At 48.2% G+C, this 22,166-nt stretch overlaps 1 protein-coding gene across 5 annotated transcripts in view; it reads left to right on the plus strand.

Annotated features, from left to right (window-relative positions):
- Window positions 1-22,166, plus strand: part of grk5l (G protein-coupled receptor kinase 5 like) — a 126,844-nt gene that overhangs the window by 72,668 nt on the left and 32,010 nt on the right. For 3 of the 5 annotated variants that reach the window (XM_078565667.1, XM_078565670.1, XM_078565669.1), the window contains 3 exons: window positions 9,216-9,328; window positions 18,020-18,097; window positions 21,205-21,305. In XM_078565667.1, the coding sequence (XP_078421793.1) occupies window positions 9,216-9,328; window positions 18,020-18,097; window positions 21,205-21,305 (292 nt within the window). The remainder of the gene's footprint in view (window positions 1-9,215; window positions 9,329-18,019; window positions 18,098-21,204; window positions 21,306-22,166) is intronic. The other 2 variants (XM_078565668.1, XM_078565671.1) reach the window with 1 other exon arrangement.

Consider the following 22,166-nt stretch of genomic DNA (forward strand, 5'->3'; position numbering starts at 1 on the left):
ACTTTTGAAAATAAAAGCATGTTGCAGTAAAGACAAGGGCAGTGAATGTTCCACAGCAGACTAAGTCACCATGACAAAGTACAGTCCGTCTTAGCGCAGAGACACCGGACCCGAGACAAAGTACAGTCCGTCTTAGCGCAGAGACACCGGACCCGAGACAAAGTACAGTCCGTCTTAGCGCAGAGACACCAGACCCGAGACAAAGTACAGTCCGTCTTAGCGCAGAGACACCGGACCCGAGACAAAGTACAGTCCGTCTTAGCGCAGAGACACCGGACCCGAGACAAAGTACAGTCCGTCTTAGCGCAGAGACACCAGACCCAAGACAAAGTACAGTCCGTCTTAGCGCAGAGACACCGGACCCGAGACAAAGTACAGTCCGTCTTAGCGCAGAGACACTGGACCCGAGACAAAGTACAGTCCGTCTTAGCGCAGAGACGTGAGCCTGCAAGATTTAGGAGGAAGTTGGAGAGTAGATAATTCAGCCTTTCCAAAGCACAATGTTCCTCGTACCCATCTTGTGCAGTGGAATGAATCAGTGTCCTCTGATGCTGTGTGGAAGTTTAATATGAACTGAGTGCCTGTGGGAGCTCTGTCTGTGCACGACGTATATATTTTTATTCATTCACAGTCAGGGTCAGCATTGATTGCTTAACTCTAGTTGCCCACGAGAAGATGCTGAGCTGCCCTCATGACAACTGACTGGCTTGCTCGGCCATTTCAGAGAGCAGATAAGAGTTAACCATGTGGCCTGGAGTCACATGTAGGCCAGACCGGGTAAGGAGGGCAGATTTCCTTCCCTAAAGGACACTAGTGAACCAGATGGATTTTTACAACAATTGATGATGGTTGTCATGGTCACCATTACTGAGACTAGCTTTACATTCCAGATTTATTAACTGACTGACTGTAAAATTCACCAGCTACCATGATGAGACTTGAACACCTCTCTGGTGTCATTGGTCTGGATTACAAGCCTCAGAACTTAATCACTATGTTCTTGTGCTCTCGAAGTAAGCTGTGACTCCAACTCTCGGCCCTTTAGAAACCTCTGAAGTCGCACTGACAGAAACATCTTTCTTTTACTTCATCTGCTCTCTTTCTCCATTGGTTTCTCTTTCTCTTTCTCTCCCTTGCTCCCTGCTGTCTTTCTTTATCTTTTTCTCTGTGTCTGTTGCTATTTTTTTTTCAGTTTCTATCTCTCCCTCTCTGCTGCGAACTCTTTTCCTGTCTCCTCTTTGTCTGTTGTTCTCTCCCACACTACTGTCTCTTTGTGTCTCTTTTTCATGATCTCTTTGCTCTATTTTTCTCTTTCTTTGTCTCTCTCCCTTATTCTTCCTCTATCCCTATTTCCCTCTCTCTCTCTCTCTTATTCCTGCATGAATCAGTTCATTGCATGGCACTTTTCACAGTCTGTGCCCATCACCGTTTTGGGATTTGTTAATCAAATCCTTTCTTTTCCATGACGCTCACTCAGGGCCTGAACTCCATCATTACACAGCAAAAACCTCACCCTCTTGCAAAGGCACGTGTGATGTCTGCTCCCAAGCCAAAAGCGGCATGCTTTACAGTGGCAGTGCCCCCAGAAATGCCAAGGCAAAGCCGGTTTTAGAGAAAGTGCCCTGAGTTTCATCCAGTCAGTGGAGCCCCAGAGCTCAGCAACATGCATCAGAGACTGGCTCCTAATCCTCGCTCCGCCTCAGAGTAAAGCCTCGATGATGGGGGGAAGGCAGTCTCCTGCCACGCATGCAGGCTGGCCACTTCCTCATTGGCGATGTCTGTCCGAGTCATTCACCTACGTAAGAGCGGCAACACTTTTTGACTTTGTTGGGCTGTGAGGGAGGCATCTTGAGAAGGTGCCAAGCTCTCGATCAGTGTGAGCTATTCTGAGCATGTCCACCTTTTACCGAGTTCCGCTCATCACCTTTTCAAGCACCCACGAGTCGCGAAGGGGAGAAAGAAAACATTCTTCGACATTTGCTTAATGGCACATTACACACTGAGCAATGCGGCGTGATAATTCTTTAATTAAAGCGCAGACTGAAAAATGTATCCTGGGGCTTTCTGCCAATCGATTAGACTTCACTCCACTGCACACACGCCTCCTGGCATACCCGTTGGGATCTTCCAAATGACTTACTGCTTACTGAATCCTGCACCCAGTCTAATTGGTGATCATTATAACTCTCTCCTGAGGCAGGAAGATAGTTTGCCCTGTACTCTCCAAACACAACATAACATAACATAACACAACACACCTTCAGCTGGTGTAAAGCCTAGTGCCTGAGTCCCTGTATAGCAGGTGGACTAGGAATTCCCCTTGGGAAATAGCTGGAAAGGGTCAGTCCAGCCTTGGCCATCTGTTCTCCAGCCGTCCCCTGTAGTCAGTGGAATCGAATATTGGGTGGGGATCATAATGGGCCATATCACATTGAAAACAAAAACAGAATTACCTGGAAAAACTCAGCAGGTCTGGCAGCATCAGTGGAGAAGAAATCAGTTGACGTTTCGAGTCCTCACGACCCTTCGGCAGAACTGAGTATAGTTAGGAGAGAGGTGAAATATAAACTGGTCTAAGGTGGGGGGCAGGGGGAGAGAGAAGTTGAGGGTGGGGTGATTGTGAGGATAAGCAAGCAGTGATAGGAGCAGATAATCAAAAGATGTCACAGACAAAAGGATCAAAGAGGTGTTGAAGGTGGTGATATTATCTAAGAAAAGTGCTAATTAAGAATGGAAGGCAGGATACTCGAGGTACAGCTCTAGTGGGGGTGGGGTGGAAAGACTGACAAGGTATTAGTTTTAGATTTAAAAATAATGGAAATAGGTGGGAAAAGAAGAATCTATATAAATTATTGAAAAAAAAGGGGGAGGGGGGAGAAACGGGGTGGGGATGGGGAGAGGGATCCCTCCCTCCATCCCCACCCCGTTTCTCCCCCCTCCCCCTTTTTTTTCAATAATTTATATAGATTCTTCTTTTCCCACCTATTTCCATTATTTTTAAATCTAAAACTAATACCTTGTCAGTCTTTCCACCCCACCCCCACTAGAGCTGTACCTCGAGTATCCTGCCTTCCATTCTTAATTAGCACTTTTCTTAGATAATATCACCACCTTCAACACCTCTTTGATCCTTTTGTCTGTGACATCTTTTGATTATCTGCTCCTATCACTGCTTGCTTATCCCCACAATCACCCCACCCTCAACTTCTCTCTCCCCCCGCCCCCCACCTTAGACCAGCTTATATTTCACCTCTCTCCTAACTATACTCAGTTCTGCCGAAGGGTCGTGAGGACTCGAAACGCCAACTGATTTCTTCTCCACCGATGCTGCCAGACCTGCTGAGTTTTTCCAGGTAATTCTGTTTTTGTTTTGGATTTCCAGCATCCGCAGTAGCTTTTAGCTTTTTGTTCATATCACATTGAAGCCTGAAACAAAAACAGAAAATGCTGGAAAATCTCAGCAGGCCTGACAGCATCTGTGGAGGGAAAGACAGAGTTAACGGTTCTCTGAAGAAGAGTCATACAGACTCGAAACGTTAACTCTGTCTCTCTCTCCACAGATGCTGTCAGACCTGCTGCGTTTTGCCAACATTTCCTGTTTGTGTTTCAGATTTCCAGCATCCGCAGTATTTTGCCTTTATCACATTGAAGCCTGTTTTTTACAGATCTTATCTCGGTTTTCCTTGTGTACTGAGCTCCTGAGCAGTACAAGCGTGCCTCAATCCAGCTTTTGCATCTCCTGGAAAGCCTGACCTCTCTCTTGCTTGACTTGACTGCTCTCCAGTCTAATGTTCGTCACCGGAGAATCACTGGCGAGGGAGGGGGGCGCTGGTCCAGTGAAAGTGAGGCGCTTTCCGATGGGCCTTTGGCCAGGCATGTTGTTCCTCAGCTAAATTCGGGAAGAGAAAGTGTTCCAACAGCTGCTCGAGAGGAGGTGGACCCCCCGCATCCCCTTCCTCAGCAAGTACAGATCCAAGTCGCAGTCTCTGAGGCTCAAGGTGACTTAACACGGCCGTAAGTGTCAGCTATGGCTCAACTGGGAGCCTCTGAATCACAAGATGCAGGCTTCAAATCCCGCTGTAGGACTTGAGCACAAAACTCGAGTGACATTCTAGCACTCCTGAGGGAGTGCTGCACTGTCGGAGGTGCTGTCTTTTGGATGGGATCCTGCTCAGGTGGATGTAAAAGATTCCATGGCATTATTTCAAAGAAGAGGTCCCCCCGGCGTCCTGACCAATATTTATCCCTCAATCGTAATGACAAAAAAAAAGCGCTGCCCGGTTATTATCACGTTGCGGCTTGTGGGAGCTTGCTGTGCGCAAATTAGCGACCACACTTCCTACAACAGCTACCACACTTCAGAAAGCACTTCATTTACCATCAAGTTCTTTTAAGACATCCTGAGGTGATGAAAGGTGCTATAGAAATGCAGGGTTTTTATTGTCCTCTGCTAGACGCCCACACAGTGGCACTGCAGCTGCAGGGCAGATTCTGTGCCTCTGTTGGGAGGGACCGAGTGGGTTGTTTTGGAGTGGGAAGCTGAGCCCTGCTGCACCACATTCCCCTTTGGGACTTAAGACAGGCAATTGTGTGGGACTGACACTTGGGAGGCAATTAAAGTGTGTGGCTGCGGCCTTCTGTTCCCCAGCAGAGCCCACAACATGGCATTAATTAAGGCCACAAACTGGGCCTGCCAATTACATGCCAATTACCTTGGCATTGCGTGCCAGTTGAGAATGTGAAGTATGTTAAGGCTGTGCCACAGCCTCTGGTGTGATTAACACTAGCTTCGCAGAGCCTGCCAGAAACTTGGGCCAAACCCAAGTCATGAGGCCAGCTCCGTGCTGTGGTCATTCAGCCATCCGCCCGTGGTTTTTTTGGAAATGCAGAGAGCAACATGGCAGACACCATGATCTGTGTGTGGTCAGCTGCAGAACAAGCCCCCCCACCCACTGCACCCCCAGCCCGGCCTAGAGAATGGTCCCCCAAACTGACACTTTGATGGGAAATATCAGAGGGATGTAACAGGGAACTTGCCTGTTGGAGTCTATCCTGAACCCTCCTCTGAGCTGCTTGGAGAACAAACCTTCAGCTGCCTGTTCCTGGAATGTGCCTTTGCAAAGAGATGCAGTCGGGTTTCTTTTAATATGTTGAGGTTCACCCCGAGCAGCGCCACAGCGTAGGATCCTGTGTGCTCTCCAGGCTGTTGGGGGCGCACGCCCGCGATAAGCATCGACTGCTTCTGGAGGCACCATCAACTCAGTGAAAGGCACTCTTTGTTCTGCCCGAAATTGTTGGTCTTCCGGTGCGAAGAGCTCTCCATGATAACACAACACGGAGGTCGATGGCACTCGCCTCCACTTTGAACTGACAGGAAGGTGCACTTAATGGAATGATGCCCCAGAATCTTGTCTTGTGTGTGGAGATTTCCCGTGAAGCTTCTGAGGGGTTTCCCAGAATGCAAATGGCTTGCCATAGCAACGTGCAAGACTCTGTCACCAACTGTGTTCATTCTGGTGACTGACGGGTGAATGATGTGTGGTATTTGCAGGTTGTATTCCTTGAAGGCCGGAATTTTCAATGTACCATCAGGCTCTAGATACCTATTTATGAAGATCTGACAGCTTCATACGGTCAGACATGGCCCAGTGGGTTGCACTTGTGTGACTCAGAAAGCCAAGTCCCAATACAGAGACTTGGACACCTCGTCTCGTTGACAACGCCAGTGCTCACTGAGGGAGTGCTGCTTTGTCAGAAGCACGGTCTTTCAGATGAGATACTAACCCAAGGCCCTTCCTACCTTCTCCAGTGAACATAAAGCACTCTACTTTCAGAGGAAGAGCCAGGGGCATTCTCCCAATCTTCAGCCCTCAATCGGTATCATTATCTGACCCTTATCAATGGGATCTTGCTGTGCAAACTGACCATTGTCTTTGTGCACATAACAATAGCAATTACACTTCAAAACAATCTCATTGGATGTGATGCACTTCAGGGCATTCTGAGTTTGGGAAAGGTGCCATACAAATGCAGCTTCTTCCTCTCCATCTCCCTGAGCTGTCAGTATGAGTTGAGTTTGCATTATATTGAGTTTGTAAATAGCTTAGTGTGCAGGAGCAACAACGCTTTACAACTCGGTTAATGTTAAACTCTTGTGGCATTTTCTGAGGGGTAATTTTGAAATGGAGTTGGGTAACCCTGGTTCCCCGAGGGTGATACTATCCTGTAGTGATGTGACCGAGTGGTTGTGAGGGAACTTGCTTCTGTTCTGTGTATAGAGCCATTATGTAACTGCTGTCAGTCAGGTCAGTTCACAGTGCAACCAGAACCCATTTTATTACTGAGGCAACCTGTGAGGATGGATGTGAAGACCAGCCACTCCACCTGAAGCAGAGGCAACAGCCTGGGCTTGTAGTGGGGGTAAATGCAGAACTAACCTTGGGCCGTATTTTGTGTTGAACGGGCAGGTGCATGCCCACCCTGATCAGGCGTGAAATCGCGCGAGTTGCCCGACCTCATTGCGCACTCCCGCGATATTTCACTCGGTGGATGCGCACAAAAGTCCGAAGCGCACCCGCCGACAATTAAGAGGGCAGTTAAGCCCATTAACGGCACAATTGCCTGCTATTTTTCGCCGCCTGCCCAACCTTATGGTTGGCGGACAGGCAAATCGGCCAGGCGGCCTAAACATGTTTCATGATACCTCATCCAAAGGCGGGGTGAGGTTTCCGTAATGAAATTAAATAAAAATAAAAAACCTGTGGGCAGCATTTTTACCATGGATATTTTCCGGTGCCTGATTGTGATGCTCGGACATGTTTTTCCTTCCGCTTTTTAAAACTTTATTGGAAGGTTTTCGGGCCTGCAGCTCCCCGAGGCGGCTCTCTGCCTTCAGGGAGCTTTCTCTCAGCGCTGGACCGGGCCCACGTTGACACCATCGCCTGCCCTCCTCCCACCCCCACCCAGGCAGCGCTGAGCTTTTCAGTGCGCGTCTCGTGCTGACTGGCCGTTAATTGGCCAGCCAGCGTGAAATCGCAGTCAGGGGCCAATCGCGGTTGACGGTCCGTTTCCCGGCCAATCCCAGTCCCGCCTATCACGCCCACCCACCAAGCTAAAAATTCGGGTCTTTATTTCAGGAAGCTAGTAAATCTGTAGAAGTCTCCCAAGGTGGGTGGAAGAACCTAGTGTTTGTACAACTTTCTTCCAAAATATAATATTTTGGGATAAAGTATTTGAGACAAGACTTGTAAGTGTAGCATGCTTGGGGTTAGTTGAACCTATAAACTCCTCACCTCTGGGGCTTCTTGACTCCTGTCGTTGTTGAACCAATTGCAGGCTGATAGATCGAGATTGATGGCTGATTGCCAACAACTCCATTATCATTGTGTCTTGTGTGGGATTATTGCCCACCCCTTGTTCAGAATACAAAAGTCGAAGAATTAAACAAGAAGTGTGATTATTTTCAAACTTGAATCAAGTTAATTCGATGGACAGCACAACTGTCCTTTTTCACTCCCGAGAAAGTTTGCATTTCTCACAAAACCTTTTCTCTAGCGAGTGCAATTCGCGATGGGATGTAGCGCTTATCTTATGAGGCAAGGCTGGATAGGCTGGGCATCTGTCCATTGGACTTCAGGAGAATGAGAGGTGACCTTATTGAAACATAAGATCCTGAGGGGACTTGACAGGGAAACATCTTTTCAGCATCCATCCCTTGTGAGAGAGACTAGAACTAGGGGACACAGTTTAAAAATAAGAGATCTCCCATGTAAGATGGAGATGAGGAGAATTTTTTTCTCACAGAGGGTCATTTGTCTGGCATTCTGTTTGCCAGAGAGTCAATGAATATTTTTAAGGCTAAGTTAGATAGATTTTTGATTAACAAAGCAGTCAAAGGTTATTGAGGGGTAGACAGGAAAGTAGAGTTGAAGCCACAATCAGATCAGCCATGATCTTATTGAATGGCAGAACAGGCTCGAGGGGCCGAATGGCCTACTCCTGCTCCTAATTCATATGTTCGAGATGAGAGATTAAGTTCTTCCTGTGAGAAAATGAAGCTTCGTCTTTCACACAGTCTTGTCCCCGCCTCAAGTGATTCTCCTGAAAACCCTTGTGGAATGGGATCTTTTATCTAACTTTTTTCCCAAATCTATTGGCTAAATATCACAGGTCACTTGGGTTGATTTAAACACCTCAGCAGTTTGCAGGCTTTGTTCCTTCATCTCCGCAGCAGTCAATATTGATCATCAGTTCCTCAGACTTTATAGATTAGAGAATGATCGAAACACAGCGAGGCCATTCAGCCCACTGTGTGCCTGCCAGCTCGCTCCAAGAGTAACTTGTCCACTGCCACTCCCCTGCCTTCTCCCTGTAGCCCTGCAAATTTTTCCTCTTCGGGTAATGGGCAGAATTTTACGGCCCTACCACTGGCAGGATTTTCCGGTCCTGCCAAAGTCAATGGACCAGGATTTACGTCCCCCACCCCTGCCCCCCCGCGACAGGGATGTAAAATTCCGCCTAATGATCCAGCTCCCTTTTGAAGGCCTCAGTTGAATTGGCCTCCATCCCAGATCCCAGATTCGTTGTGTGTAAAAAAAAAAGAAAGGGAATTCTCCCTCATGTCAGCTCTGGTGCTTTTTCCGGTCACCTTAAATTTGTGTCCCTAGGTTCTTGCCCACTCCGCTGTGGAACTGTTATGAAGGCCCCATTTTGCCAATGCACACTTTCCTCTGTTCGAGCACCCTTGACATGCGAGTACTGGCAGAAGGTGAACTAGATGGATCCTCATCTAGAACACCGCCTGTTCCAAGCCTGAGGTTGCTGGACTGCATTAACAGGCCCGGCAGTCCCCGTTTCACCTCCGACATGAGGTGATAGGAAAGATGTGTTATCGGGAAGCTGCGCGCGGAGCACCTGATGAGGGTTTGTTTTCCCTGGGCCGGCGTTTGCCGTGTTTCCCTGTCTCGCTGCAGCGTTCCAGCTGAGGCACGACTGACGCCTCTGTGTCACCAGGAGTCGGGAATAGGCCCAGGGATTTCTCTCCGCTGCTCCGGGGGGAGTGTCTAGAGCTGGCTGATCACTAAGAGAGCTCTCAGATGTACCTCGTTGGGATTGTAAAATGAACTTCAGCCGCACGCGCTGGATATACCCCAGCTTCCAAACTTCAAGGGAGCAAAGCAGGAGATTAAAAGCTCTTTCTTTAACTTGTCTTACAGAGCGAGACTACTTCAGCTTGTGTAACAAGCAGCCCATTGGGAGGGAGCTATTCCGCCAGTTCTGCCAGATGAATCCCGATCTGAAACGATGCATCAAGTTCCTCGATTGTGTGGTAAGGCAGAGAAATTGGAAGTGGGAATCTTCTCTGGAGCCAGGCACGCACAGTATAAAAAGTTGCTGGGAAAACTATTAGATCTAAAGTCCCCAGGACCAGATGGCCTGCATCCTAGGGTCTCAAAGGGAGTGGCTGCAGTGATAGGACAGGCATTGGTTCTAACCTTCCTGAGATCCTGGAAGAGTCCCAGCATTTTGGAAAATAGCAAATTTAACACCTTTATTTAAGCAAGGAGGGAGACAGAAAGCAGGAAACTATAGGCCAGTTAGCCTAATATCTGTCATTGGGAAATTGCTAGAATCCATTATTAAGGAGGTAATAGCAGAATACTTAGAAAATCTCAGTGTGACCAGGCAGAGTCAACATGGCTTTGTGAAAGGGAAATCGTGTTTAATTAATTTATTAGAGTTTTTTGAGGAAGTAACAAGCAAGATGGATAATGGGGAACCTGTAGATGTGGTGTACTTGGATTTTCAAAAGGCATTTGATAAGGTGCCACATCAAAGATTACTACACAAGATAAGAGATCATGGTGTAGGGGTTAACATATTAGCATGGATAAAGGATTGGTTAGCCAACAGGAAGCAGAGAGTAGGGATAAACAGGTCTTTTTCAAGTTGATAAGCTGTAACTAGTGGAGGGCCACAGGAAGCAGTGCTGGGTCCGCAATTATTTATCTATATCAATGACTTGGATGAAGGGACCAGATATATGGTAGCTGCATTTTCCAATGACACCAAGATAGGCAGGAAAATAAGTTGTCAAGAGGAGGCAGAGAATCTGCAAAGGGAAATAGACAGGTTAAGTGAGTGGGCAAACATTTAGCAGATGGCGTATAATGTGGGTAAATGTGAACTTGTCCTCTTTGGCAGGAAGAATAGGAAAACAATATACTGTTTAAATGGAGAGAGATTGCAGAACTCGGTGATACAGAGCGACCTGGGTGTCCTGGTATATGAATCACAAAAAGTTAGTATGTAGGTACAGCAAGTGATTAGGAAGGCAAATGGAATACTGTCATTTATTGCAAAGGGAATGGAATATAAAAGTAGGGAAGTTTTACTGCAGCTGTACAGGGCCTTGGTGAGGCCACATCTGGAGTACTGTACAGTTTTGGTTTCCTTATTTGGAAAATATATTATTGTATTAGAAGCAGTTCAAGAGAAGGTTCACTTGACTCATTCCTGGAATGAAGGGCTTATCTTATGAAGAAAGGATGAACAGATTGGGCCTATACCCAGTGGAGTTTAGAGGAGTGAGAGGGGATCTAATTGAAACATTGAAAGATCCTGAGGGGACTTGATAGGGTGGATACCGGGAGGATGTTTCCTCTTGTCGGTGAATCTAGACCAGGGGACACAGTTTAAGAATAAGGGATATCCCTTTTAAGACAGGGATGAGGAAAATTTTTCTCTCTCAGTGTTGTTGGTCTGTGGAATTCTCTTCCCCAGAGAGCAGTGGAGGCGGGTCATTGAATTTATTCAAGAATGAATTAGATTTTTGATTGACAAAAGAGTCAAGGGTTATGGGGGACAGTCAGGAAAGTGGAGTTGAGACATCAACTAGATCAGCCATGACCTTATTGAATGGCGGAGCAGGATCGATGGGCCGAATGGCCCACTCCTGCTCTTATGTCCTATGTTTCTGTGTCCTAGGCAAGTCTCTAAGAGTCCTGTAACAAAATGTAATCCCAACCCATTTTACAGTGGCTGAGGGACTGAGGCAAAGGCTGCCTCTGATTTGGCATTGACCGGCACTCGTACTTGAGAGGGTGGAAGAACAGTGGAGCAAATGTCACATGGTTGCTGTAAGCAACTCTTTTCTGAGCTTGGATCAACAATGGATTTGTTAAAGGCAAATGGTGTTTGACGAGTACGAAGGCCTTCAGCAAGTGCAGGTCGGATGGGTTCTGATTTATTGCTCTTGTCCACTGAGCCGCACACCAAGTTGGTGCCTTTTTCTCTCAGTTTTCTCTCTGGAATGATCTGTCATGTTTGCCCGACCAAGCAGCTTAGGCTGAGGAGGTGCTAGGTTCCTGCAGGCCTCAGTTAGACTGAAACTGGTCAGACGGGTTTGCAAGGCTTGACTGGTGTGGTTTTCATGGAATTATCTCATGCAATTACTGTCATTCGGTCTAACTGGTGTTTATCCTTTGCATGAACCTCCTCCCACTTCTATTTACACGAAGAGATTATGCATGCTTTGAGCAAGCTGGTGTTGGGAGCCATTTCCCTGCCTGTTGTTGCTCAGCCAACAGATTTACCAACACGACACTGGGTTCGAGTGGGACTGAGCCTGCTTTCATTGTGGCTCCCCCCTTCCAGCTAGGCTTTGACAGCACTGCTCGAGGGTGTGGCTCATTGACGGCATTACCCTTCAGTGCTGGTGGAGTTATGTGGCTCCAGGAAGCACACCCAGCCATGTCGCCTGATGGTACATGAGATGGCACTGCCTGGCACCATCTCCGCGCTGCTGGTGGGCAGCTATACGCTGATAAGGGCTGACATGAGGTATACCTGAGACTGTGTGGATCTTGGTGACCCGGCATGGATGGCTTTAGTGAATGTCAAGGGGAGGACTCAAGGTTCAGAAAAGAGGCAGGAGGTGAGAGAAATGCCCTTTGTGTCAGGTACATGTACCACCCCCCACCCACCCCCGCTTCACTCAACCCTGGGGAGCTGAGCGTCCATTTTTGAGTGATTGTGTTGCCATGGAGAAGCCTGCATGTCAGGCCTTTTGATTGCCCCCCACCCTTGCCAAACCAGTGATAGAGAAGGGGTAAAGGAGATGGCATGGAGTCGGGTGGGTGCTTCACTAATCAACACGCTCATCTGCTGTCGCGCTCAATGAACTGTGACCCCTTATCGCGATTGGTGCACTTGGAATCAGGCCAATGCAACCTAACCCAAGGCCTAATGGGCACAGTGAGCAAACAGATCATTCCTGGCTTAGTACAATGTGTGCACGGGCGGGAAGCACTGGGACTGCCATCTTGCTAAATGCTGAGGATGCTTTCCCCCCAACACCCCCCCAACCCGTGTTAGTAAAGTGGGTTCCTGGGGAGACTTTTGAGGTTCCAACTTGGTGTCAGCCGAGACTCATTTGGAGGATGTGCCCTATTTGAGGGTTGTCAAATGACTTGTGTTGGAGTTTATATTCCTGCCAGGTTTCCATTGTCAGCTGGACTTGGACTCAACTGAGCAAGGCTCCGGCTCCTCGGTGCTAATAACTGTTTCCCTCTCTCGGATCACTCAAGGTTAAACGTTTACTGGACCAGCTGTGGGCTGTTGCCGCAGGAGCCAGGATCAAATGACAGGGTGGGTTGGCTCATGCTCTCCTCGCGTTGGGAATTTCCCTGTGCCCATGCGTGAGGAGGAAGCCTCACGAGGGGAGAGGGCCGAGGGGATGAGGGGTTGGGGAGCTAAAGTGGGCAGCTCACCACATGTCGGGGGAAAATCAAACTGGTTTGAGGTGTGGTGATGGAGGGGGGTGCCGTGAGGGGGTTCCTCTCTACCCAGCACAGAGGGAAGGAAAGCGGAAAAGCTGAAAGCATAGCTGACTGCTGCTCTAGCCTGAGGCTGGTGCTGCTGATGTCACTCTCTCGCTCTGACTGTTGAGTGACATTTTTTGTATTGATGACAATCACTGCCTGCCACAGTAATGTAATTAACTCCGCGAGGTGTTTGCTGACTTTCAGGTCCAGCCATGCGTTCATGGCACATCACCACATGCAGACAGCACTCACTGATAATCACTGAGGAGCCAGTTTATTGCTGTTGCCCAGCCAACCATTGAGATCGAAACACCGCCCCTTCATCCCCCCTTCCCTTCCAACGCTTCTCATTGTATTCCTCGTGATTGGATGACATGCGAGAGCCAATCAGAAGTCTTTCCCTTGCTACATCCTTCCCACCTATGCAAACCTCCTGGAGATTGGACCCTATTTAGTTGCCAGCCCAAACTCTCTCCCCCATGCAGCCTGGCATCTGCTTAACTGGCACACCTTGTGCCCCGCCTCGGCAACTTCAGCCGTGTTACAAGCACGGCATGAGTCCAAATCGTCAGGGCAACCAGATTTTCAAAAGTCAAAACCAGGCGAGGGGGTGGTGGGGGGCGGGGGTGAGGTGGGGGGCACACTGAAAAGCCTTGGGAAGGTGAGGTTGACATGTTGATTGACATGTTGGACAACCAATGGCTGCATTGTGGGGGAGGGGCAGTTGAAGGTGGGAGCTCATGCGATGACACCTCCCAGAATATGCCCAGCCGGAGGCGGCAACCTTACCAAAACATTAGTTGAACAGGCCCCTTGATCCTTGGACCTTGTTGGTTGCCTAGCTCTCTGTCATGGCGCTGTGCTCTGCTTGGGCCTACGTCAATCACCCTCTTCTCGGAGAGACAATAAGGCCTCCAATAATGAAAGAGTGTTTATGTTAGATCTGTCATCACGGCCTATTACATTGGATGGCAGTGGAAGTGCTCGATGGCCTTGAATGGCCCAGAGGCCAAACTAGACCTGCTTTGATTCACAAGTTCAACTGTGCCCATGACTTTGGGAGAGCGATTGACCGGTCACAGGGCCAAACACAACAGGCCGACTGACCAATCAAAACCGGGCGTTCACCTTGCGGGCTGGATGGTGGTCGCCGGGCATTGTTTTTTTGTTGGGGGGTGGCGGAGAGGTGGCTGTTTGGGGAATGGTGTTTTTTCCCTCTTGCGGAGGTGGGGATAGAAGAGGTGGGATGTAAATAAACTTAATGCAGCAGAAGGCAGTGGCAGGAGCAGACTGAAATGTCAAGGTTCGAGCAGTCCCGTTGAGGACTCCAGATGCCAGTGAGAAGAATTGTTGCGTACGCGGGAATGTCGGCGTGCCCATACCCAGGGTGCAGTGCAGCACGAGAGGGCTTATTTTTGGCTTTGGCTGACAGTTAATGGAGTGCGAGTTAAAGGGGAGGAGAGAGGAAGGGAAGGGAAGCTGGTGATTTGCGAGAAAAAGTGAAGTGCTGACAGTAATCTCTGGTATGGTACATGTAAGAGGGAAAAGCTGCAAACATGGACGTTTGAGCTACTTGAGCAAATTGTCGGGATGTTGAATGAGAAACCACCATACCAATAGCTGCTACTGCTGCTCTCATTTCTAGTGAAGTAAATTGTTGAAAGATACCACGAGAATAGGTTTGACTTCCCTCCAGCCTTTACCTGATGCCTTCCGGCTGAAGTGCCTGGGCGAGCACAATTGGCAGCATGGCACATCGCAGCTGTGATTCGAACCCGGGTCCCCAGAGCATGACCCAGTGTCTCTGGAGTATTAATCCATTGGAGCCACGCTCATTCCTCATATTCCTGATTGTCCATCCAAAACTCTTCTTTCATGACCGGAGTGTCCTTCCTGTGAATGGTCAGGGGAACAGATGAAGGCCCATTTGAGACCTTGGCCTTCTAAAGGATTGTACCGCACAAGCTTGCTTTATTATGTTCGCAGTGATAGAAGATAGGAACAGGGGTAGGCCACTCAGCCCCTGCACACACACAACTGCTATCTGTTATACCCAGCACACCTCACTGAATGTAAATTCTCATTGTATCACCAATCCCTTTGAGCTCCACCTCTTCTAACAATAAAACCCCTTTCTTAGTACCACTCTTATTAGTAATATAAACATTGCTTGGTCTCTGCTAGCTCGGTGTCAGATTTCATTCCCCTTCTTGAATGCTCTATTCAACAAAATGCAAATGCACTCAACTTCTCTTACATCTCAAAACTAGTGCACATCAAAGCACCCAGACTAGCTGGCTTTAATCCAATTAACACACACCCACAGACTAAACCTCTATTTTAAAAGAAAAATAATTTCCAAGAATACACATTAATAGCTTCATGACAGTAGTGAATACATATGATGGATAGTTGAGTCCCTGACACAGCTGCCTGTGGGGCACTAGCAGTCACATCCAGCCAATGAGAGGACCTGTCCATTATCCCTCATGCCTGTCTCCTGTCACTCAGCCACTTTCCCAGCCAGTCAAGAATTTGCCATTCATTTCATAAGCCTCAACTTGAGCTCCCAGTTTCTTGTGAGGGGCTTTATGGAATGGAAGTCCATTTTAGTAACATCCGTAGACATTTCGCTGGCCAGTATCTCAGTCACTACTCCAACAAAAAAACTCAATCACATTCCTCAGGTATGACCAGCCCTTTACAAATCCAGGCTGTCTCTGACCAGCTGAAACTTGTTGAGATGTTCAGTCACTCTGTCTTTAATGATAGACCTGAGAAATTTCCCTATAACAGATCTTCAGCTAACTGTCTATAACCCCTGATTTTCCCCCTTTCTTAAATAGCGGAGTGGCTTGTAGGCCAGACCGGGCGAGGACAGCAGAGTCCCTTTCCGAAAGGACATCAGTGATGGGCTTTGAGAACGATCGATGATAGTTTCATGGTCCCTATTACTGGGGCTAACACAATACTGAACAAGTTTAGCACCTTAGGTTCATTATATCACTGTCAGCACAGTTTGAGGCTACCGGGAGGAGGGGCACTGAGATAACAATCTCTCTAATTCTGCCACATTTATTGGCTGTCCACTGTCTCCACTCCTCTCTGCGCTGAATAAGTACACAAGGTGCTCAAAACAAATAAAACAGGCTTCCCAGTCTGATGGGGAAAAAGCTTCAGAAAAGCTTCACTCTAGAACTAAGTTGCCACTTATTCAGGAATCCCCTTGCCTCTGATATCAGACCACCTTCCCCAGCCCTCACCCAAGAAGATAATCACGTGGTCTTACCTCACAATTACTGCCAACATTCCCATAAGATTCAAGCAACCCAATATGTCATGCGTCACGTCATAGAAAATAGCGCCTCCTGCTGCTCGCCAACAGCATTGTTTGACCACTTGTCAGCTTATCTGTCTATACAAGATGGAGGGAGGTCACTCACACATCAGATGCCCCTTATGGTGCAATGATTAAAAAAGGAAGGAAGGCCTATCCTTTTAGAGAAAACTCGAGGACCTTCTAATTGGCCTCAGGATGTGCCTTGGAGCCATTAGGCTCTGATTGACCTCCAGATGTGTTCCTACCTTGCGGCTGGAAAGCACACGAGTCCAAGCATGGAGTCTTGGACCGTGGTGACTCTGTCAAGTGACTGTTTTGGCTTCAGTCTGTTGTCCCGGTTGAGTTTTGGGAGTTTGGAGTTCTGGGCAGTATTGTTTGTCTTGCCGAACACTAAATTGGATCGCCAAGGTCTGGTGTTAGAAAGAAGGTTGAGGTGGGGTGCACATTGGTGCGGACATGAGTGTAAAGCCCCCAAATGGCCCCCAGCGCTCCGTGACGGTAATCCCTTGCGAGCCAGCAAAGCACAGGCTTGGCCATTGATATACCCCAGTTCACACCAGGTTGTGTGCCAGGCGGCTGTGATACCCGCTGCACCCTGGGACAAGTTACACATCGAGTGTGTCGGGGAATGTGTGTGTCTCTGGTCCAAAACCCTCTGTTGTGCATTCTGCCTGGATCAGATGTTCCAGAAACCAGTGATTGTCTTCACTGTCACTGATTACATCACTCATTTATGGTGCCACAAAGCTTTGGGTTCAAGCCCCACTCCAGAGACTTGTCATCTCGGCTGACACAGTCAGTGCAGTACTGAGTGAGGTGCTGTCTCTCAGACGAGTTGTCATGAAGCTATTAATGTGTATAATATTTTGGAAGATATTTTTCTTTTAAAATAGGGGTTTAGTTTGCGGGTGTGTCTTAATTAGATTAAAGTCAGTGAGTCTGGTACTTTGATATGTACTAGTTTGAGATGTAAACAGAGAGGTAGAGTGTATTTGCATTTATTTGAACAGAGCATTCAAGAGCTGGGGTGAAAACTTTGTGCCTTTCTAGCCCATATGTTTATATTACTAATAAAATTGGTACAATGAATGGGGTTTCATTTTTAAAAGGTGAAGTTCAAAAAGACTGGTGAGACAATGAGTGCTTGAATTCAATCAGTGGTGGTAGGTATAACTTCAGTAGTTTTCAGGTGTTCAGGCAGAGGCAATGTAAGATCAAAAGGCAGCTGCAAGCCTCCAACTGGCTCCACAGTGAAAAGAACCTCATTTTGAATTCATAAGGTGAAAATGCTTTTCCTGGTGTTTGGTTAAGTCTATGGGTTGCTGTTGCCTTAATGGAGATTAGTTTGGGAATTTGTTAAAAGTTATGATAGTAGTAATTTGCAGCCATGTGGACATATATTTTTAACCTGTGTAAATTAATAAAATGTTTCAATAGGTTTAATGTAAAACCTCAAGAATTTATGGCCTGATTCCTGAATTTAGAGTCGCATCTCAAACATAACACTTAAAAATATAGGTTATGACAGTTGTTTAAAGTTTCCCTCTGGGAATTTTAAATAATTCCGCTTTACCAACTGCATCGGTCATAACAGGAGATAACAATCTCCAACCGATATTCCCCGCGTCCCTTCAAAAAGCAAACTGCTACCTCACGAGCGCCAATGGTGTAGGGCTGAGTATTCTTAGCAGTGGCCTCTTGCTCCTTTTGGGTATGGGCAGTGGGGATTGTCGGAGCTGCAGTTGTTACCAGTGAGGCCATTATCCAGCGGGACATTGCGGATGACGAGAAGCCTGCCTGAATTCGAGGTTCAAGCACTAACAATGGCGTGTGCTTGTTGTTCTGTATTTTCCAGGCTGATTATGAGGTGACTCCTGATGAGAAGAGGAAGGAGAAAGCTGATGAGGTCATTCGGAGATTTCTCACGGCAGGGGTACGGAACCGAAACCTGATTTATCGACTGGCATTCCATAGGGGAATCCCAACAAAATGATGGGGTTTTCCAGCAACTTCCCTCCATTTCTCCCCTCCCCACCGATCGCCCTGGTGGATCTAGACCATGGATTGGGGAGCAGACGTGAAGTTGCCTCGCCAATTTTGGAACGGACTCGGAGGCAAATGTCCACCGGTCCGACACCCTTACCTCTACTGGGAGGCAGAACAGGCCCCGATCTCTGATAGCCTGCAGTATAATGGGGCTTTTGGAGGCTGTGCTGCCGTTATTAGGCTGTGAGAAATGACCACAAAGGCCACAAAAGATTGCAGCTGCCGTCTCGAGGAATGTTGCCCAGATGTTTCTGCACTTAACATCTCCGAGCTGGGCTTGAGCTGCTGAGCGGCCGGAACCTTTGTCTCTCTCTTCCCCTCAGGCCTGAGTAAGGGCCCCATTTCCAACAAGTCCCTGTGTGACCTGTACCCCTCCAACATCGAGCAGCCAGTCAGTCAAATTGCTCTATGATCCTAGGCCAAGCAGTAAAAAGAAAGGGAAATCCCTTTTAAGTGTTGAATTTGGAGCGGCCAGTCTCCCACCTTGGCCACCTCCACACATTTGGAACACTGATAGTTCGCCATTAACAGAGCTCGGTTAAATTCTTTCAATCCACAGAGAGGTTTGGGGATGGTGAGGTTATTGGGTGCTAGGGCGTTGAAAAATGTTTGACAAAGTGCCACAGACTCTTTAGCAAAATTCAAGCAGATTTGAAGACCAGTGTGGGTAATTTGGCTGAGAGACAGAAAGAGAGTAGCGATGAAGGCTATTCTTCAGACTTGCATAAACAATACCATGGCTTTTATTATCCAATACATTATACAATTATACAATACCGGGGCTCAATAATAGGACCACTGCTCTTTCAGATATATGAATGACCTGGGCTTAGGTGTAGAGGGCATGGTTTCAAAGGTTGCAGACAATCTGAAACCCAGATCTCAGTGAACAATAAGGAGGAGAGTAACAAACGTTTGGAGGACTGTCTGAGGGTCAGTACTGAGGGAGTGCTACACTGTCAGAGGGTCAGTACTGAGGGAGTGCTGCACTGTCTGAGGGTCAGTACTGAGGGAGTGCTACACTGTCAGAGGGTCAGTACTGAGGGAGTGCTGCACTGTCAGAGGGTCAGTACTGAGGGAGTGCTACACTGTCCGAGGGTCAGTACTGAGGTAGTGCTGCACTGTCGGAGGGTCAGTACTGAGGTAGTGCTGCACTGTCGGAGGGTCAGTACTGAGGGGGTGCTGCACTGTCAGAGGGTCAGTACTGAGGGAGTGCTGCACTGTCGGAGGGTCAGTACTGAGGGAGTGCTGCACTGTCAGAGGGTCAGTACTGAGGGAGTGCTGCATTGTCGGAGGGGCAGTACTGAGGGAGTGTTGCACTGTCGGAGGGGCAGTACTGAGGGAGTGCTGCACTGTCGGAGGGACAGTACTGAGGGAGTGCTGCACTGTCGGAGGGTCAGTACTGAGGGAACACTGCACTGTCGGAGGGTCAGCACTGAGGGAGTGCTGCACTATCCAAGGGTCAATATTGAGGGAGTGCTGCACTGTCGGAGGGTCAGTACTGAGGGAGTGCAGCACTGTCGGAGGGTCAGTACTGAGGGAGTGCTGCACTGTCGGAGGGTCAGTACTGAGGGAGTGCTGCACTGTCAGAGGGTCAGTACTGAGGGAGTGCTGCATTGTCGGAGGGGCAGTACTGAGGGAGTGTTGCACTGTCGGAGGGGCAGTACTGAGGGAGTGCTGCACTGTTGGAGGGACAGTACTGAGGGAACACTGCACTGTCGGAGGGTCAGCACTGAGGGAGTGCTGCACTATCCAAGGGTCAATATTGAGGGAGTGCTGCACTGTCGGAGGGTCAGTACTGAGGGAGTGCAGCACTGTCGGAGGGTCAGTACTGAGGGAGTGCCGCACTGCCAGAGGGTCAGTACTGAGGGAGTGCTGCACTGTCAGAGGGCCAGTACTGAGGGAGTGCTGCACTGTCAGAGGGTTAGGACTGAGGGAGTGCTGCACTGTCAGAGGTGCTGTCCTTCCGATGCAGCATTAAACTGCCACTCTGTCTGCCCTAAGTGCTTCCCTGATTGTAAAGCATTGTGGGAAATGCTGAGGTTATGAAAGGTGCTACATCAATGCAATTCTTTTGAACTGATTTTATTCCTCTCGCTTATTTTTCATATCCAGGATTGTGGTTGTGGGTATGACATTTAACACCTCATCAAAATATTGCAGATGCTGGAAACCTGAAGTAAAAGCAGTCGTCTTGTCCTTGGCATTACTAGCTTTTTATTCCAGATTTCATTTGATCAATTGAATGTAAATTCCCCCAAGTTGCCATGCTTTTTAAAATGTATTCCTCCAGGGGAGCGGGCGTGGCTGGCTGGCTGGGCCAGCATTTATTGCCCATCCCTAATTGCCCTTGAGAAGGTGGTGGTGAGCTGCCTTCTTGAACCACTGCAGTCCATGTGGTGTAGGTACACCCAAGGTGCTGTTAGAGAGGGAGTTCCAGGATTTTGACCCAGCGACAGTGAAGGAATGGCGATATATTTCCAAGTCAGGACGGTGAGTGACTTGGAGGGGAACTTCCAGGTGGTGGTGTCCCCGTGCATCTGCTGCCCTTGTCCTTCTAGATGGTAGTGGTTGCAGGTTTGGAAGGTGCTGTCAAAGGAGCCTTGGTGAATTCCTGTAGTGCATCTTGTAGATGGTCCACACTGCTGCTACTGTGTGTCGGTGGTGGAGGGAGTGAATGTTTAAGGTAACGATGGGATTTGAACTCACGTCTCCAGGTCATTAGAGCAGGCTTCTGGATTGCTCTGATAGTACGAGCCCAGTGATATAACCACTGTACCATTGTACCTTGCAGTATATCCACATGGATAAAAGCAGGGGAGAGGAATCCCCACATCCAACATCATCCCCTTCCACAGCCAGTGTATGGTATTTACCACAGTACTAGATTGGGCAATTTTACTGAGTCTGTTTTCTCTTTGTGTGTAACATCTTGTCTTGTTGTTTAGTCAGACGGCTCTACTCTTAAACCACTTTTCCTCTCACTCCTCACAGTCCTCAGAATACATGCCAGAAATCAGTGAGTTCCACATCAAACAGTGCATCGAGAGCCTTGACAAAAGCCCTTGCAAAGATATCTTCAGCGACTGTCTAAAGTGAGTAACTGTCCAGAGTTCATCAGGTCAATGTGTCCCTGGAGCATGCCTGAGTGAAAGATAGCGAATTACTGTCATACGGCCATCAAACAGTGTCTGCTTTGGCACTGTGCACTCTGAGTAATTATTTGTGGTGGCTTTTTGCTACATTTTTCAGCCTTACTTTGCAATTTAAAAAAAAAAGTTCCCTTACCTCTCAGCCCCTCACCATCAGTGCACCAAATAACCGCGACTGGGCCCAATACTGGCTGCCTTGCTCACCTGGGATGTCAGAGTGATGTACTGGCTTGGGTCACACCGCATTTAAGGACAGGGTTTGACGCAGCCCTTAGCCTTGACGCAGTGGCTTGAGGGTCCACAGGCTTCAGCACACGATCGACATTGACAATCCTGTGCTGTGCTTGAGGGAGCCCTGCACTGTTGGGGATGTCGCCTTGTGGATGAGACCTTAAACCGAGGCCCCGGCTGCCCCCTCGGGCGAACCTAAAGGATCGCGCGGCACTATTCAAAGAGGAGCATGGGTTACTTGGCTCAGGGAATAAGGACACAAGCCAGGTCAACAATCCTCTACCTCAATGCGGCTGGCAAGTTAGGGTCACCCTATTACATAGGATGTATGGCACACTATTCAGCCCAAACTGTCCATGCCACTCCTCACCCTCTCCATGAGCCTGTTCCTGACCTTACACAGGGGACGCTGAACTGCTAACTGCCCGTTTAGTCATGCATGAGTAAAATTTGCCTGACTGCTCTCGTCTTCAGGCCCAATGAATTACTCACTTGTCCACACTCACGAAAGAGCGCACTGTGCTACTTGTTTTTACTTTTGCATTCAGACAAAGTGAAACTTCCCAGTTTAAC

This window comes from Cetorhinus maximus, chromosome 20 (assembly GCF_964194155.1).
Source record: "Cetorhinus maximus chromosome 20, sCetMax3.hap1.1, whole genome shotgun sequence".
Classification (NCBI taxonomy): Eukaryota; Metazoa; Chordata; class Chondrichthyes; order Lamniformes; family Cetorhinidae; genus Cetorhinus; species Cetorhinus maximus.